General features: G+C 58.4%; 1 protein-coding gene across 1 annotated transcript in view; it reads left to right on the top strand.

Annotated features, from left to right (window-relative positions):
* The window catches only part of PDE2A (phosphodiesterase 2A), a 41,660-nt gene that overhangs the window by 21,391 nt on the left and 5,168 nt on the right, over window positions 1-15,101 (top strand). The window contains exons 3-22 of the mRNA XM_058045773.1: window positions 8,235-8,324; window positions 8,830-8,918; window positions 9,307-9,416; window positions 9,941-9,996; window positions 10,072-10,131; window positions 10,230-10,389; window positions 10,476-10,528; window positions 11,019-11,093; window positions 11,204-11,245; window positions 11,331-11,399; window positions 11,514-11,644; window positions 11,773-11,884; window positions 11,971-12,010; window positions 12,448-12,511; window positions 12,602-12,680; window positions 12,764-12,941; window positions 13,880-13,992; window positions 14,243-14,320; window positions 14,520-14,642; window positions 14,846-14,916. Coding sequence (XP_057901756.1) covers window positions 8,235-8,324; window positions 8,830-8,918; window positions 9,307-9,416; window positions 9,941-9,996; window positions 10,072-10,131; window positions 10,230-10,389; window positions 10,476-10,528; window positions 11,019-11,093; window positions 11,204-11,245; window positions 11,331-11,399; window positions 11,514-11,644; window positions 11,773-11,884; window positions 11,971-12,010; window positions 12,448-12,511; window positions 12,602-12,680; window positions 12,764-12,941; window positions 13,880-13,992; window positions 14,243-14,320; window positions 14,520-14,642; window positions 14,846-14,916 — 1,793 coding nt within the window. The remainder of the gene's footprint in view (window positions 1-8,234; window positions 8,325-8,829; window positions 8,919-9,306; window positions 9,417-9,940; window positions 9,997-10,071; window positions 10,132-10,229; window positions 10,390-10,475; window positions 10,529-11,018; window positions 11,094-11,203; window positions 11,246-11,330; window positions 11,400-11,513; window positions 11,645-11,772; window positions 11,885-11,970; window positions 12,011-12,447; window positions 12,512-12,601; window positions 12,681-12,763; window positions 12,942-13,879; window positions 13,993-14,242; window positions 14,321-14,519; window positions 14,643-14,845; window positions 14,917-15,101) is intronic.

Genomic DNA, 15,101 nt, shown 5'->3' on the forward strand with positions numbered 1-15,101 from the left:
CTGGCATGGCTGGGGGCAGCATGGTGTTTCCCAGCCAGGCCTGGGATCCCCACAGATCAGGGATCAAGGAGTGATCGAGGCTTGCAGCGTGGAGTCAGCCTGTGCTAGCACTGCAGTGCCCTGCTGCTGGTTTTTGAGGGGCAGTGGGGTTTGCTATATGGGTTCCAGTGCTCTCATGACTCGTGACATCACCTGGGAAGGGAGGTCTGGAGTGGGAGTGCCCTGCTGGACGCCAGGCAGGGGAGCTGGGATGGGGATGTTCCTGCTGCACCCCAAGCAGAAGGAGTTGGAGGGGATTAGTTCTGCTGCATCCTGGGCAGTGAGAGCTGGGACAGGATGCTCCTGTTGCAGGATGACATGATGGCATCTTCCCCCTGAATGGGATAGGCCCCGTGGGTGACCTTGGCTTTTTGGAGTCAAGCTGTGACATTTGGCAGGGAGGTGGTGGGCTGGGATCCCCTGCAAGCTTGGCTCTGGAGGGTGGTCCTCTGGGAGCTGAGTCCATGGATTTGGGGACTGGCCTGGGACCTTTGCAGCTGAATCCTGTTGCATACTTACCCTGAGCACTCCATGGAAGTGGGGGAGAGGATGGTGGGGACCTGCCTGAGAGAGCCATGGGGTGGAAAATGGCAGGGAGCAGAGCTAGCTCCCGAGTCTCCCTCTTCTTGGAACAGGAGAGATCACTGCTCCTGGCTGGCTCCGGCAGATGGAGGGTGTCTGGCACCTTTGGATGCCCTGGCCCCAGCTTTGGAACTCCCCACACATAAGGGGGAGCTGGAGGCCAGACCCCTGGCTGGGTGCTGACCCATTAAACACCAGCACTGTGACCCTTTCTGCCATGTAATGGGCTTTGCTCTTCTCCTTGCCGTGCCTCAATTTCCCCATCCGAGCAGTGAGACCACCCCAATTCCTAGACCCCTTCATGGCAATTAAGAGCTGCATCCCGCCATCAGACCCTCCCAGGCATGGAAAATAAGAGCAGTCCCTGTACAGACAGAGTGGAATCCCCTGGGGGGGGGCAGCTCTGGCAGCCCCCAGCCCCCCACACCCTGCTCCGGAGCACTGCCCAAATCGAATTCCTCTCCAGCTGCAGATGGCCAGGAATTCAATTTTCCCAGATCCCATCAGAGTCTGATAAATGAGGTCCCTAATCACTGTGCAGATCCCATTAGCACCAGCCATGCCAGGAGGGGCTGCACGGATGGATGTGGGAATGCTGCATCCCCCTTCCCACCCCACTGATTCTTATCCCCCCAAGGGACTTACATGTTCCCTGAGCCCTCTCTGGCTGCATCCCCTGAGCTTTGCCATGATGGTCCCAAGCAGAGCCAGGCACGGAGAGCCCTGCATGGCTAATCCATCAGAAAACATCTAGGAAAGTCCTGGAAACCCAGCCAGCGTGGATGGGAAGGGGACTGTGTGCCAGGGAAGTTTTCCCAGCCATGCCATGTCCCAGGAATGCCCATCATGCCACCTCTCTCCCAGCGCTGCCAGCACCCCAAGCTTGGTGCCACGATGTCTCTGTCCTTTGGGGTGCAGGCACCTGCATAGCAGGGATTCCCCAAACCATGGAGCAGCTTTCCTGCAGCTGTTGCAGGAGGGTCCATATGTCCCTCCCTGACATGAGTTAGGGACAAGTGACACCGGGCTGAGGGGGGTCCCTTTCCCTCTCTCTGATGTGGCTTAGACACAAGTGACAGTGAGACCCTCAGCCCTCACCACTTCTTTCTGAGAATAGTGAGCTAATTAGTGACAAACTAGTGACAGATCATTAGGCTGGTGGCCGAGCCTGCTGTTCCAAGAAGGCCACGATGTTCTGGGGACGGAAATCCTTGAGGAGTGTGGCTGCTGTCCCGATTTGTCCCGCCCGACAAAGGGACATCAACAGGAAGCAACCTTGACTCCAGCCCAGTTCTCTTGGCCCCGGGAGGCCAGGCCAGGATGTGGGGGGACAGGCCAGCAGCACCCCAAGGGCTTGTGAGCTGCCAGAGGTTAGGAAATTTGCTTGGTTCAGCAAACCTCCCACTCAGAATGTATGGGATCCTCAGGGAATGGCATCTGTCTGGTTCCAGGCTGCAGAAACTCCATGTGCAAATGGTCTGTGCAAATGTCCTGTGCAGTGTGAGCATGCCAGGCTCCAGCCAGGCTGACGTATGGGTGAGGAGGAGAAGGATGGGGTAAGGGATGCACTGAGCTCCAGGGAGACACTGGGCTCAGCACGGCTCATTCCACCTCTAGTGGAACCAAACTCTAGTGCCATTCTAAGCAGACCCTTTGCAGGTAGGGAAACTGAGGTAGGAAACTCCACAGAAAGGGAAACTGAGGTAGGCACAGGCATGCAGGGCTACTTGTGTGATTTTTTGGGATGATTCCACAGATTTGTGTCCTCCAGCCCTTGGAAGCCTTAGCCTGGATCACTGGGTGCCAGGGTAGCTCCATGGCAGGGTCCTGCACCTCAGCCCTTGCTTCCCATCCATACATTGCAGCAGGACCCCAGGCAAATGACCATGAGGAGACAAGAGATATCCCAGAAGTGTTTCCTTCCTGTTTGCCCTCATGATCCCCCTGGAAAAGATGAGGTAATTAAGGAGCTACCGTGTTGCAGGTTGTTGCTGCCTGATTAGATTAAAGCAATGTAATTTGGGACTAAGAGCGGTGCTGGGAGGAAATGGATGGATGGCTTCCCAACTGGAGTTGGGCAGAGCTGCCAGCTCTGCCTTCCATCCATCCCTCCATCCTCTGCTGCCCTGCACCTTGCTCCAGGGACACTGCTGGAGGGTTATCAGGGGTGCTGCTTTGGGGCACTGGGGATGCCACTGTTTTCTCACCCCTACAGAGAGATTTTCCTGGGGAATTGTGACTGTGGGGCAGAGGGAAGGAGCCTGGAGCAGTGTGGGGGGTGACAGAGGCAGGGTGACAGGGTGTCAGCAGTGTAAGAGCCTGTTGCAAAGTTGAAGGGTGTCAGGGATGTTCCTGGGGGGGGTGGGAACAAGGATGCTGCCTCTATTTCCCCAGCTCTGTGGGGAGGATTCCCTGGGAAATCGTGGCTTGTGGGAAAGAGCAGTGCAGGGAACAGGGACAGGGTGACAGGGTTTGAGCAGTGTAACATCCCATAAGTGGGATGGCAGAGCTGAAGAGTATCAGGGATGCTCCTGGGGGCATGGGAACAGGGATGCTGCCCAGCTCTGTTCGGAGGATTCCCTGAGAAATCGTGGCTTTGGGCCTGGGGGAAGGAGCGGGGTGGGGAGCAGGGAAAGGGTGACAGGGTTTGAGCAGTGTCACTGTGCCCACAGCACAGCTGGTGACCTGCTGCCTTCAGGAGCTGCTTCCCTGCTCCTTAGCTGAGTTTCCCCATCCATGCCCGGTGTCAGAGCTGTGTTCTCCTGCCTGGCCCTGCCCCTGGTTGTCAGCCCGGCGTTGCCACAGAGCCGGGCTATATTTAACCACCACGGCCAGAGCAGCCAGGGGAGAGCAGCCCCCCAGGGCTGGAGGGAGCTGGGGCGGCTCAGCATTGCTGGAGGTGGGAGAGGAGGATGAATCATGGCTCAGGGATATTTTGGGATATTTTAAATGCCGCCAGATTGCTCGGCAAATGCTTGGGCAGGGCGGCGCGGGCGCGGGCTGGGTGTTTGCTGGCAGCTGTGGCTCAGCTTGGAGGCCCAGGGGGATCAGCTGCTCCCCGTGGTGCTGTCACTCTGCAGCCGTGCACTGGAGAGGTGACAAAGGCAGGGACATCTGTCCCCGTGCACTTGGAAACAACTCGGGGTGTGATGGGTGGGGGCAAAAGGGGGTCCTGGAGCAGCATCTTACTCCTTGAAGGGGAGGCAGGAGGGGAAAATGGTTCCCCATCACTTTCCCTGGAAAGGGGAAAGTCTGGGAAAAGGCAGAGAGAGGGTGGGTGTGTCTGCCTGCAGGGCTGTGGTGGATAGGGAGCCCTTGGACAGGGACAGGTATCCAGGCACCCTGTGGGTGGGACACAAGGAGTGGTGAGGGGCTCTGCAGGTGGAGGCAGGCTGCCTCCCAGGAATCCAAACGGGATTTTGCTTTTCACCTCTCAAATATAACAAGATCCAGAGGCTGGTGGCTAAAAATGCACCCTATCTGAAGAGACCTCAGTGGGAGGGAGCCTTGAGCCCCCAGCACTGGCTGTCAGCCTTGCAATGAGGTGACCACATGGTCACCCTCCTCATCCAGGGCTCTGCTTGGGAGGGAATTCCCTGGGGAGCAGCTCCTCTGTCCTTGAAGTCTGCAAACCCTCTGTGAGAGACATTGGGGCTGGTGAGACAGACAGCAGAGGGGTCCTTTGCTGTGCCCCAGACCCCTCCTCGCTGTGTTCTGCACTCCCAAGGATCCCAATCCCTTTGCAACCTGAACCTGTAAATCTAGTGAGAAGCATCTGCATGGGATGTAGGCACTGGGATGTGCTGCCCAGTCAGCATCTTGGAAGCTCTAATTTGATTTGGGGCCCACAGCTGGGGATGAAGTTGTCCAGACAGAGTGATGTCCAGCTCCGTCCCAAAGGTCATTGCTCAGGCAGGAGCTAATAGACTAATCCACTGCCAAAATTAATTGGGCTCATTTTCCCTGTGCTCACAGATGGATAAGGTCCCATTGGAGGGCAGGAGCCGAGCGAGCTCTGAGGGCTCACTGTGCCATGGATGCCTCAAGCTCCAGCGGTCACCTCTGGCAGATCATTTACTTGGAATCTTTACAGCAAAGCTGGGCTGGAAGCTCGGCAGGGAGATGATTCATTTCCTCGAGGTTCTTTGGGGAGGGTTGTGGCAGGAGTCTGCCACTGAAGCCTGCGCTGCTGCCAGCATTCCCTGCAGAATCAGCACCCATGGGTGATGGCAGCGATGGCAGGATCCATCTGGGGCCTCCCTAGCCCAGCACTCCCTTGCCAGGCAGGCTGGGGGTGCTGCAGCCCTGCTCAGCACTCCTCTGGGAGCAGGATGCTCCCAGGCACCTGGAATTGCTGCCTGGCTCTCTGTGCCTGTTTTCCCATGGTGAAAGAGGAATCCAGTGGGTGGCAGGTCCCTGTTCTGAGCTCTGTTTCATGCAAACTCCACTCACCGAGTGTATGGTCAGGTGTGTACCCCCTCAGAGAGAGACCCCAAGACCCAGGTACCCTCAGGAGGGCTGAACATCCCAGTGGGTGCCTCACTGCACAGATCCAGCCTCTGCCTGCTGCCAGGGGGTTCCTCCTCACCCTTGGGGGGCCTCCATTCATCTCCCAGGAGCAAGGCCAGGAGAAGGCATGCGAGCTCAGAGACCTGAGACCCTGTGGTGTCAGTGTCCTCCTCCTCCAGGCCCCCACCCTGCACATGGCAGGTGTGAAATGAACCTTTCTGGAGAGGAAGCTGGCCAGGATGGGATTTCTCTATTTCATAAGCATCCAGAGAAGCTGGGGGTGCCAGGGAGGACAAACCAAGCTTCCACAGCTGGTGGGGGTGGGAAAAGGGGGTCAAGGGACAGACATTGCTGATCCTCATGTTTTCACTGCTGGTGAATTCCCTCTGACAAAAAAAAAAAAAAAAAAAAAAAAAAAAAGCATAAAAAAAAGAAGCTGTTTAAAGAGGGGCAAAAACAGCAGGGGAGAGAAAGGGCCATTTTCCAAGAGGGAGAGAGCAGGAGCTGGCCTGTGGCAGGATTTGGCTTTGCCAGAGTGGGGGTGTCCATGTTGGAGCAGAGACAAATCCTTACTCCAAGGAGATGAATGGTGTCATTAATCTTCCACTGGCCCCAGTGGGAATACTGAGGCAGATGTGGCTCTGGTGCTGCACCCACCGTGGGATGCTGGCCAAGGAGAGCTGGCAAAATTCCTGCCAGCATTGAGGTCCCCATGGGTCACCCTGTCAGCTCAGGGAGTCTGGCAGGGTGACATCAGTATCCTTGTCCTCTTGGGCCAGAGATAAGGTGACAGCAGTCCCTGGGTGGGGGCTTCACAGGCCATGAGTGTGCACCATGGGGACAGGACAGGGACAGGGTGCTGTTCACCTGCTCTGCAGGAGCAGCATCCTCAGCTCCTGGGGCTGACAGTGATACCATGCTGTGCTGTGTCCCCTTCCCATACCCTGTCCTTGGATCTGTTCCCAAAGCCCTCTCTCCATGCCCATTTCCAGACAGCATTTCCCTCCAGAGCTGCTGGATGTGCAGCACCTGGGATGAGGGTGTTGACTCTGCTCCAGCAGCCAGGAATTGCAATCCCTCTGGGCTTTCTCCTGTTTTAGTGATGTTAATTCCCCCTGTGCCCACTTGGGAAGTGTTACCATAGCTCTGCCCTCCATGGAAGCTGGGATGCAGAGCAGGTGCTGGGAGCTCTTCCTGGGAGAGCTCTGGTCCCCACTGGGTGCAGGTACAGGGCTGTGTGCATCCTAGTGACATTCCTGGTGACAGGCATGGGCTGGCTGATGGTTTCATCTCTCCACTGGGGCTGGGGGTGTGTGTGCCAATGCAGCCTCATCCAAAGACCCTGACACTTGTGCAGTAGTGCTGGATCTGAAGGAGTCCCCACCCAAACTGGAGTAGTGCCTGGATGGTGTGGATTGCTGGGAATAGGACACAGGGGGCTCCTCAGCAAAGGGAAAGGCTGTTTATGGCAATAACTGGGATGTGGCTGTGGTAGTGGCTCTGGCTGTGCTGGCTCTGGGCCCAGGCTCTGTCCTAGCAGAGCCTCCAGAGTGGGTCTGCAGCATCCTCCGGGCGGGGGACAGGGGGTGAGGGTGTTGGGGGAAACCTCTGCTCTGGACTGGAGGATGTGGACTGGGAGTGGCATGAGTGGGACAAATGGAATTAGTGGGATGAGCAAGTGGGATATGCAGGATGAGTGGGGCAAGTGGAAGGAGTGGGATGAGCCATTGAATGGGATGAGCCACTGAGTGGGATGTGTGGGTTGAGCTGGATGAAAGGAACAAGCCATTGAGTGGGATGAGTGGGATGGGCAGGACAAGTGGGACAAGCAGTTGAGTGGGATGAGCCATCAAATGGGATGAGTTGGATGAACTGGATCAATATAGTGAATAGGCTGGGATGAGTGGGAGAAGCAGTTTAGCAGGATGAGTGGGATAAGTGGAATGAGTGTGATGTCCTTCCTAGCCCACCTCACTCTCTCTACCTTCTTGCAAGGCTGCAAACCCTCCTGCCAGCATCTGCTCTCTCTTTGTCTTGGGAATATCTTCTTTTAGCTCCTGCAGCTTTCCCCTCACTGTTTCCGGGATGGACCTGTATTCCCAGCCCTAATAAAGCCACCACCCATGTCCAGCTGCCACCTGTCCATCCCCACACCAGGAATGCCACTGGCATTTGATGTCCCAGGCAGACCTACAGGACCCACTCAGGCTCCGCCCCATCTTCCCCTGCCCCAGGGGGCCACTGTGGAGGATCTGGTGGGACAGAGGGACGGCAGGACAGCCACCTGGCTGAGGCCTGGCTGTATTCTACAGTGCATGTGTCTCCAGTGTGAGTAAGTGACTGGAGATGCGGCCCTGTTGGAATAACATCCAGTGCCCATGTCTTCAGCTGGAAGCACCCTCACCGCCAGCCATGCTCCCAGTGCCACGTGGATGTGGCCCCGTGGCCAAGAATGCTCCCAGGGTGGGTGGGTGGCATGGCCCTGCACAGGGCTGCTGTCCTGGATGGGGTCATGGGGGGCATGACAGTCCCCAGGTCTGGTTATCGGGAACGGAGCCTGGAGCCACCTGGCAAGGCTGGAACCAGAGGAAGAGCAAATCCCAACGCCATTATCCAGAGTCTGATTCCAAGCATCTACTGTTTCCATCATAACATCATCCTTATCCCAGTCTCCCAGACAAGGCTGGAGGCAGGAGCAGAGCTGGGAGGGTCACACCACAGACCTCCTGTGCCCCCCAGCTTTTCCATGTGGCCCCCAGCTTTTCCATGTGTCCATCCTAACACCTCTGCCCTCCACGGGGTTGTAATCCCCAGATGAGCTTTAATCCATCTCCTTGTCCCATTTCTCTTCTCACTGGTTTCTTTATGGCATGGCTAGCACTGAGGGCAGTGTGTGGCTCAGTGCCAAAGCCTCTTCTCCCTTTTTGACCAGCACAGGAGGGTTTGGCTCCAAAAAAGGCACCAGGCAGACTGGAGGCCACTGCAAGGGGTCTGGGAGCAGAAGGACCTGTGCCATGGCGGGGGTCAGAGAGGGTGGGTGCTGCAGTGCCCTTCTCCATGGAATCAACCCCCAGTGAGCCCCTGCTCTGCTCTTGTCCCTGCAGGATGCTCTGCTGAGCCTGGGGGCTGCGCTTGATGCCACTGCCCTGCGCGATGCCCTCCGCCATGCCCTTGTCACCCTGCTGCCCGCCGTGGTAGGTGGGGGATGCATCTGCATCCCTGGGGGCTGGGAGGGATGTGGAGCAGAGCATCCTCCTCGGGTGGGTGGGGATTATGGGGGTGCTGAGACTCCCTGGATTGGGGGTAGCCCTGGAGGGAGCAGAGAGTGGATTATCTGCTGGTTGATGCTGGGAATCAGCCTGGGGTGGTGCTGGTGGTGGCCCTGGTGCTCATGGTGGCCCCAGGGTGCTGGTGGTGACCCTGGGGGTGCTGGTGGCCCTGATCTGGTGCCCCTGATGCTGGTGGTGGCTGGGCATTGTGCCAGTCAGTGCCATGCCATGGGCCCCCCCCGCCATGGGTGGATGTGAATGGGGCACATGTGCACAGTTGCCTGTGCACACCTGAGCAGGGCTCAGTGCGTGGGCAGGGCTGGGTTTGTGAATGTGTGCATGTGCCACTGCGGGTGTGCACACGTGTTTGTGCACACCGGTGGCTGTGCTCACGTGTTTGCACACACGTGTGGCTGCCCCTGTTCCCCAGGAGCACGTCTACATCTACCTGCTGGATGGGGACACGCGGCTGCTCTGCGATGACCCCCCCCACGAGCTGCCGCCCAACGGGAAGCTCAGGTGAGCTCGGTCCCCTGCCCAGCCCTGGGCATGGATGGGCACATGGGGGGGCCCCGCTGGAGTGCATGAACAGGCATGGTGTGTATGGAAGGCAGGAGGGTTTCCATCCCTGTCCCCATCTCCATCCTTCCCATCCTTTCCTTCATCACACGTGCACAGGGGTTATGTGTATGTGCAGGGACGCAGATGTTGGCACAGGGGCTGTGTGCCTGCAGGAGCACACACATTTGTGTTCAGGGGCTGTGCATGCCTGCAGGGACACACATATGCATGTGTGTTGCACAGTCCTTGAACCTGTCCCTATCCCATGGGTGTCTCTGCCCAGGGATTGCCCCTTCCTGGTGGTTCACCTTCCCAGGGGGTGCTCAAAGTATCCCTGTCCCCACAGAGATGCTGTGCAGAAGCAGAAGCGGCTGGAATGTGGGGGGCTGCTCCCTGCCGAGCTCCCTGGCCGGCACCTGGGACCCCTGGCAGCGCCCCTGGCCGCTGGCACACAAGGTGGGAGCTGTGGGAAGGGTGCTCTTGGTGCACCACCCATGTATGGGGGTGTGGGTGTAGGGCTGGGTGGTGGGACAGGGAGGGGGATTGAGATGTGAGTGGATAGAGGGAGGGAGGGAGGGAGGGATGAATGGATGGATGGATGGATGGATGGATGGATGGATGGATGGATGGATGGATGGATGGATGGATGGATGGATGGATGGTCCATGGGTGGTCAGAGGCAGTGGCTGAGACAGCTGTGTGTGGGTGAGTGATGGGTGCATAGACAGGTAGGTAGAAACAGGATGGAGGCATGAGGGACGGGTGGGCACTGGGACTGAGAGGTGTTCTCAGGGACAAGGAAGCAGAGAGGTGGGCAGATGGATAATGGATGGGTGGGAAGATGGAGAGATGGCTGGCTGACTGCCTGGCTGGGTCATGACACATCAGGATGTAATGGGGTCATGCACCCCAAGAGCTGAGTTCCACAGCTCCGGGCTGGCCCTGGGGCCCAGCTGGGACCAACCCTCTCTTGCTTGCAGTGCTCATCATCCCGCTGGTGGACAAGAACAGTGGGGCTGTGGTTTGTGTCATCCTGGTGAGTGCAGGAACATGGGCAGGGCTCTGGGCACAGGGCCTGGCCATGAGGGTCCTGACCCCACTCCTGCTCCAGGTGCACTGTGGCCAGCTGAGTGACTCAGACGAGCAGAACCTGCGTGCGCTAGAGAGACACGTGAGTGACTCCTTCTCAACTGTGGACCTGCCACCTGGGGACCTGCCAGCCTTTCCCCCAGCCCTGCTGCTCCTTGTCCCCTCTGCCCAACCTTGCAGGCCCTGGTGGCGGTCCGGCGCCTGCAAGCCCTGCAGAAGCTGCAGCCCTGGCCCCAGGTCAGCCTCTCCACCAGCTCCTCCCAGACCTCTCTGGCCAAGGCTGAGAAGGCACCTGACAGCAGCTACAGTGACCTGGACTGCAAGATCCTGCAGCTCTGTGGTACCTGGGGGGACACTGGCAGGGAGGGGCGTGTGGGCAGGGTGAAGCCATGCTCAGCCCCTCACAGCACTGTGACCCTCACGCAGGTGAGCTGTATGACCTGGATGCCGCCTCGCTGCAGCTCAAGGTCATCAACTACGTGAGTAGCTGCTCCACCAGCCCCCTGTCCCCATCTGCCCCCAGCCCCAGGACACACCAGGGAGCCCTGTTTTATTTCAAAACAAGAAAATTCCCCAAAGCCAAGAAAAGCCTCAAGCATCACCCGTGGAGTCATCAGTAGTGACCAGAGTGAGCAGCCTTGTAACAACCATCAATAGTCTCCAGAGTTAACAGTGCCACTGTCACGCTAAAAGCTCCTTGAGAGAACATCCAGGTTCCTCTCCTGCTTCTATCATTCTGTACCTCAGTATGACCCTCAGTAGTGTCCAGAGTGAGCAGCCTTCCCCTTGCCATCAGCAGCCTCCAGAGTGAACCTGCTGTGTCATGGGGAGGAGGTTGTGGGGAGGGGCACCCAGTTCTCTGTGCCATGTGTGGGTGCCTTGGGCACAGGGGGGGACAGGAGGGGCTGGATTCTGCCTGGGGAGTGCTTGGGGCAGGCTGGGGTGCTGACTCTCCCCTTAACTCCCCAGCTGAAGCAGGAGACCCAGTCTCTGTGCTGCTGCCTCCTGCTCGTCTCTGAGGACAACCACCAGCTCTTCTGCCAGGTAGGTGCCACTGGGCCAGCCCCCCAAGCCTGACCCCCACAGAGGACTACAGGACACCCCCTGGCATGGTGTCTTCCTTATGGGCACCCCCTCCTTCTCATTTTTTCCAGGTGGTGGGGGACCGTGTCCTGGATGAGGAGATCAGCTTTTCAGTGAGCAAGGGGAGGTGGTGAGGGGTTGGGAGGTCGGGGGGTGGGCAGTGGGTGCTGTGTGCTAACATGTTCCCTTTCCCCACAGCTCACCTTTGGGCGCCTGGGGCAGGTGGTGGAGGACAAGAAGCCCATCACGCTGAAGGACATCAGTGAAGTGGGTACCAGCTCTGTGCCTTCCACACCTGGGGACACGGGTGTCACTCCAGTGTCCTATGGGGCTTCCTGGAGTGGGCCAGGGGTTCCAGCTCCATCTTCCCTCTCCCTGCAGGAGGAGCACAAGCAGCTGAGCAGCATGCTGGGCTGCGAGGTCACCTCCATGCTCTGTGTCCCTGTCATTAGCCGGGCCACCTCCCAGGTGGTGGCACTGGCCTGCGCCTTCAACAAACTCAGTGGGGAGAGGTGAGCAGCGTTTTGGCTGGGACTCTCTGTGGGGCTGCACCCCCTCACTTTTGGGATGCTGGAGCATTGTCCCCATGGAGAAGGGGGGGGACCAATGGGGACGGACAACTGAGGTGTGCCCCCACCAGCTTCACAGACACGGATGAGCACAAGATCCAGCACTGCTTCTGCTACACCTCCACGGTGCTCACGAGCACCCTGGCCTTCCAGAAGGAGCAAAAGCTCAAGTGTGAGTGCCAGGTGAGCATGTGCAGGGCTGTGCCACGTGCATGTGTGCGTGCCCCATCTCGCACTGGTCACTAATGGCATTCTCTCTGTCCCCTCAGGCCCTGCTGCAGGTGGCCAAGAACCTCTTCACCCACCTGGGTAGGTGCACTGGAGAGCACCCATGGTGAGGGTGCTGGAATGGGGAACGGATGATCACTTCCCAGCCCTGGAGGGTGGTAGCAATGGGGTCTCTGTCCCCAGCCAGGGAAAACCTTGTCCCCTTGTTGGGGAATGGTAACAGAAGAGTATGAGCTGGCACAGAACCTGGCACGCACTGATGCTGCATGGCTGCATGCATGCACATAGCATGACCACAGAGCTCCTAGAAACACACGTACACATGTGCAGCTGCACTGCTGCACACATGTGCTGCTCATACAGGCACATTCCCCACACTGCCCCTGTCCCTCTGAGCCCCCCAGACTTCCTGCTGGGACCCTGAGCTAAACCCTCCCCCTGCTTTCACTGCATGAGTGGGGAAGAGGGGGCAGCGCTGCCTGGCTGGGGTCCCTGACCCTTCACTGCTACCCCTGCAGATGATGTCTCTGTCCTGCTGCAGGAGATCATTACGGAGGCCCGGAACCTCAGCAATGCTGAGATGTGAGTGGTGGTGGTGGGGCACGTGGGTGAGGGGACACAGGGGACACCGAGCTCCCCAGTGGGTGAGAATGGCAGCGGGGTGTCTTGCAGATGCTCTGTGTTCCTGCTGGACCGGCTCAGTCACGAGCTGGTGGCCAAGGTGTTCGATGGTGGAGTGGTGGATGACGAGGTGAGCACAGCATGGAGCTTGGGGGCCTGGGGTTGTGTCCCTCCCCACAGGCCTTTCTGGTGATCCCCTTCCCCTGCCCACAGAGCTACGAGATCCGCATCCCAGCAGACCAGGGCATCGCTGGGCACGTGGCCACCACTGGCAAGATCCTGAACATCAAGGATGCCTACTCACACCCGCTCTTCTACCGCGGCGTGGATGACAGCACTGGCTTCCGCACCCGCAACATCCTCTGCTTCCCCATCAAGAATGAGAGCCAGGGTGAGGCAGGGATGGGGGCACACGGAACAGGGGGGCATAGGTTTGGCCCAGCAGATGTCTTGGCACATGGTGGTTTGGTCACCCATCATGTGGACATGACACTGTCCCCAGCATGCAGCACGGCCACAGCATCATCCCCAGCCTGTGGGCATGAATCCTGTTCAAGCACAGGGGCACAATCCTGGCTCAGCTCTGTCCCCAGCATGTGAACCCCCTTCGTCCCTAGCATGTGAACACCTTTCTGTCCCCAGCCCATGGGCTCCATTCTGCCCCCAGCCCGTACACAGAGCACTGCCCCAGCACATGGGCATGACCCTGTCCCAATCCCATGGTCACAGTCCTGTCCCCAGCATCAGGGCAGCATTCTGTCCCATGAGTGTGGGCATGGTCCTGTCCTGACCCTTGGGCTCAGTGCTGTCTCCTGGTACAAGGGCACAGTTCCTGGGTGTGGCTGTCCCCCTGCAGACAAACACAGCACTGACCCCAGCACATGGAGATGACCTTGTCCTAGTCCGTGGGCTCAGCGTGGTCCCTGGACATGATCCTGTCCCCCTACAGACACTCAGCACTGTCCCCCAGCCCATGGCCATGATTCTGTCCCAGCCCATGGGCACAGCACTGTCCTTGATCACATGGGCATGATCATGTACCCTGCATGTGGGCACGATCCTGTCCACCAACACATGAGCACAGTACTGTCCCTGGGCATGAGCCTGTCCCAGCCCCTGGGCACCACACTGTCCCCAGAATGTGGGTGTCATGCTGTCCCCAGAATGTGGATGCCATGCTGTCCCCAGCCCACAGGCACAGCACTGTCCCTGCTAGTTGGGCACAACCCTGCCCTAAGCCCACAGACACGGTGCTGTCCCCAGCATACAGGCATGACCCTGTTCCCAGCACAAGGGCCTGATACCCCTGCTGTTCCCCCTCTGCTCCAGAGGTCATTGGGGTGGCAGAGCTGGTCAACAAGATCAATGGCCCTTGGTTCAGCAAGTTCGATGAGGACCTGGCCACTGCCTTCTCCATCTACTGCGGCATCAGCATCGCCCATGTATGTGCTGGGGGTCCTCCACTTGGAGGGGGTCACACACAGTGTGGGCTCCCAGCTCTGCCACAGCACAGAGTGATGGATGGGGGGATGTGTGTTTGTGGTCCCCATTCCTTGGGGACAAGTGGTGGTGGCGCTGGGATGGGAAGGGAATTCACGGGCACAAAGATGTGCTGTGGTGCCAGGGTGGGCTGGTGGGTGCTGGAGGTGTCTGCCCACCCCCAGCACTCCCATCCCTGATCCTGCCCCACAGTCCCTGCTGTACAAGAAGGTGAATGAGGCACAGTACCGAAGCCACCTGGCCAACGAGATGATGATGTACCACATGAAGGTGAGGTACCATGAGGACAGGGACAGGGATTGGGATCCCCACTGCCATCATGGTGCCCCCACCCTTTATCTCAAGGTGGTCACACAGCTGGGTGGTGGTGATACCCCAGGGCTCTCTGCTCTCCCTGTGGTTCATGTGGCCTTTGGGACACCTGGTGACATCTGACCACAGAGTGGGTGACTGCCTATGGCTCCTGCAGGTGTCTGATGATGAGTACACCAAACTGCTGAGCGAGGGCATCCAGCCTGTGTCCACCATTGACCCCAACTTTGCCAGCTTCACCTACACACCACGCTCACTGCCTGAGGATGACACCTCCATGGTGAGGACCATGGGGACAACTCTCAACTGCCACCATCCCTTGCCTGGCCTCAGCCAGGTCATATATCCCAACCTGGGGTGCTGGGGTGAAGGGTTGTGGTTGCAGCCCTGAGCATCTTCCTGTTGAGCAGGGGCAGGGATGGCTCGTGGGGGACCTTGCTGGGCATTGTCATTCCTTGCCACTCCCTCTATCCCTCCTGCCAGGCCATCCTGAGTATGCTGCAAGACATGAATTTCATCAACACCTACAAGATGGACCGTCAGACGCTCACCAGGTGAGTCCTTATCCCTGTCCACCTTCCCTGTCTCCATCCTCATTTCCATCCCCATCCACCTACTTCATCCCCTCCATCTCCTTCCCTGTCCCCATCCACATCCTCATCCCTGTCCACCTTCTCTGTCCCCTGTCTGTATCCTCATCCCTATCCCTATGCCCATCCCCATGCAGAAAACTGTCTAC

Source organism: Melospiza georgiana, chromosome 2 (assembly GCF_028018845.1).
Source record: "Melospiza georgiana isolate bMelGeo1 chromosome 2, bMelGeo1.pri, whole genome shotgun sequence".
NCBI lineage: Eukaryota > Metazoa > Chordata > Aves > Passeriformes > Passerellidae > Melospiza > Melospiza georgiana.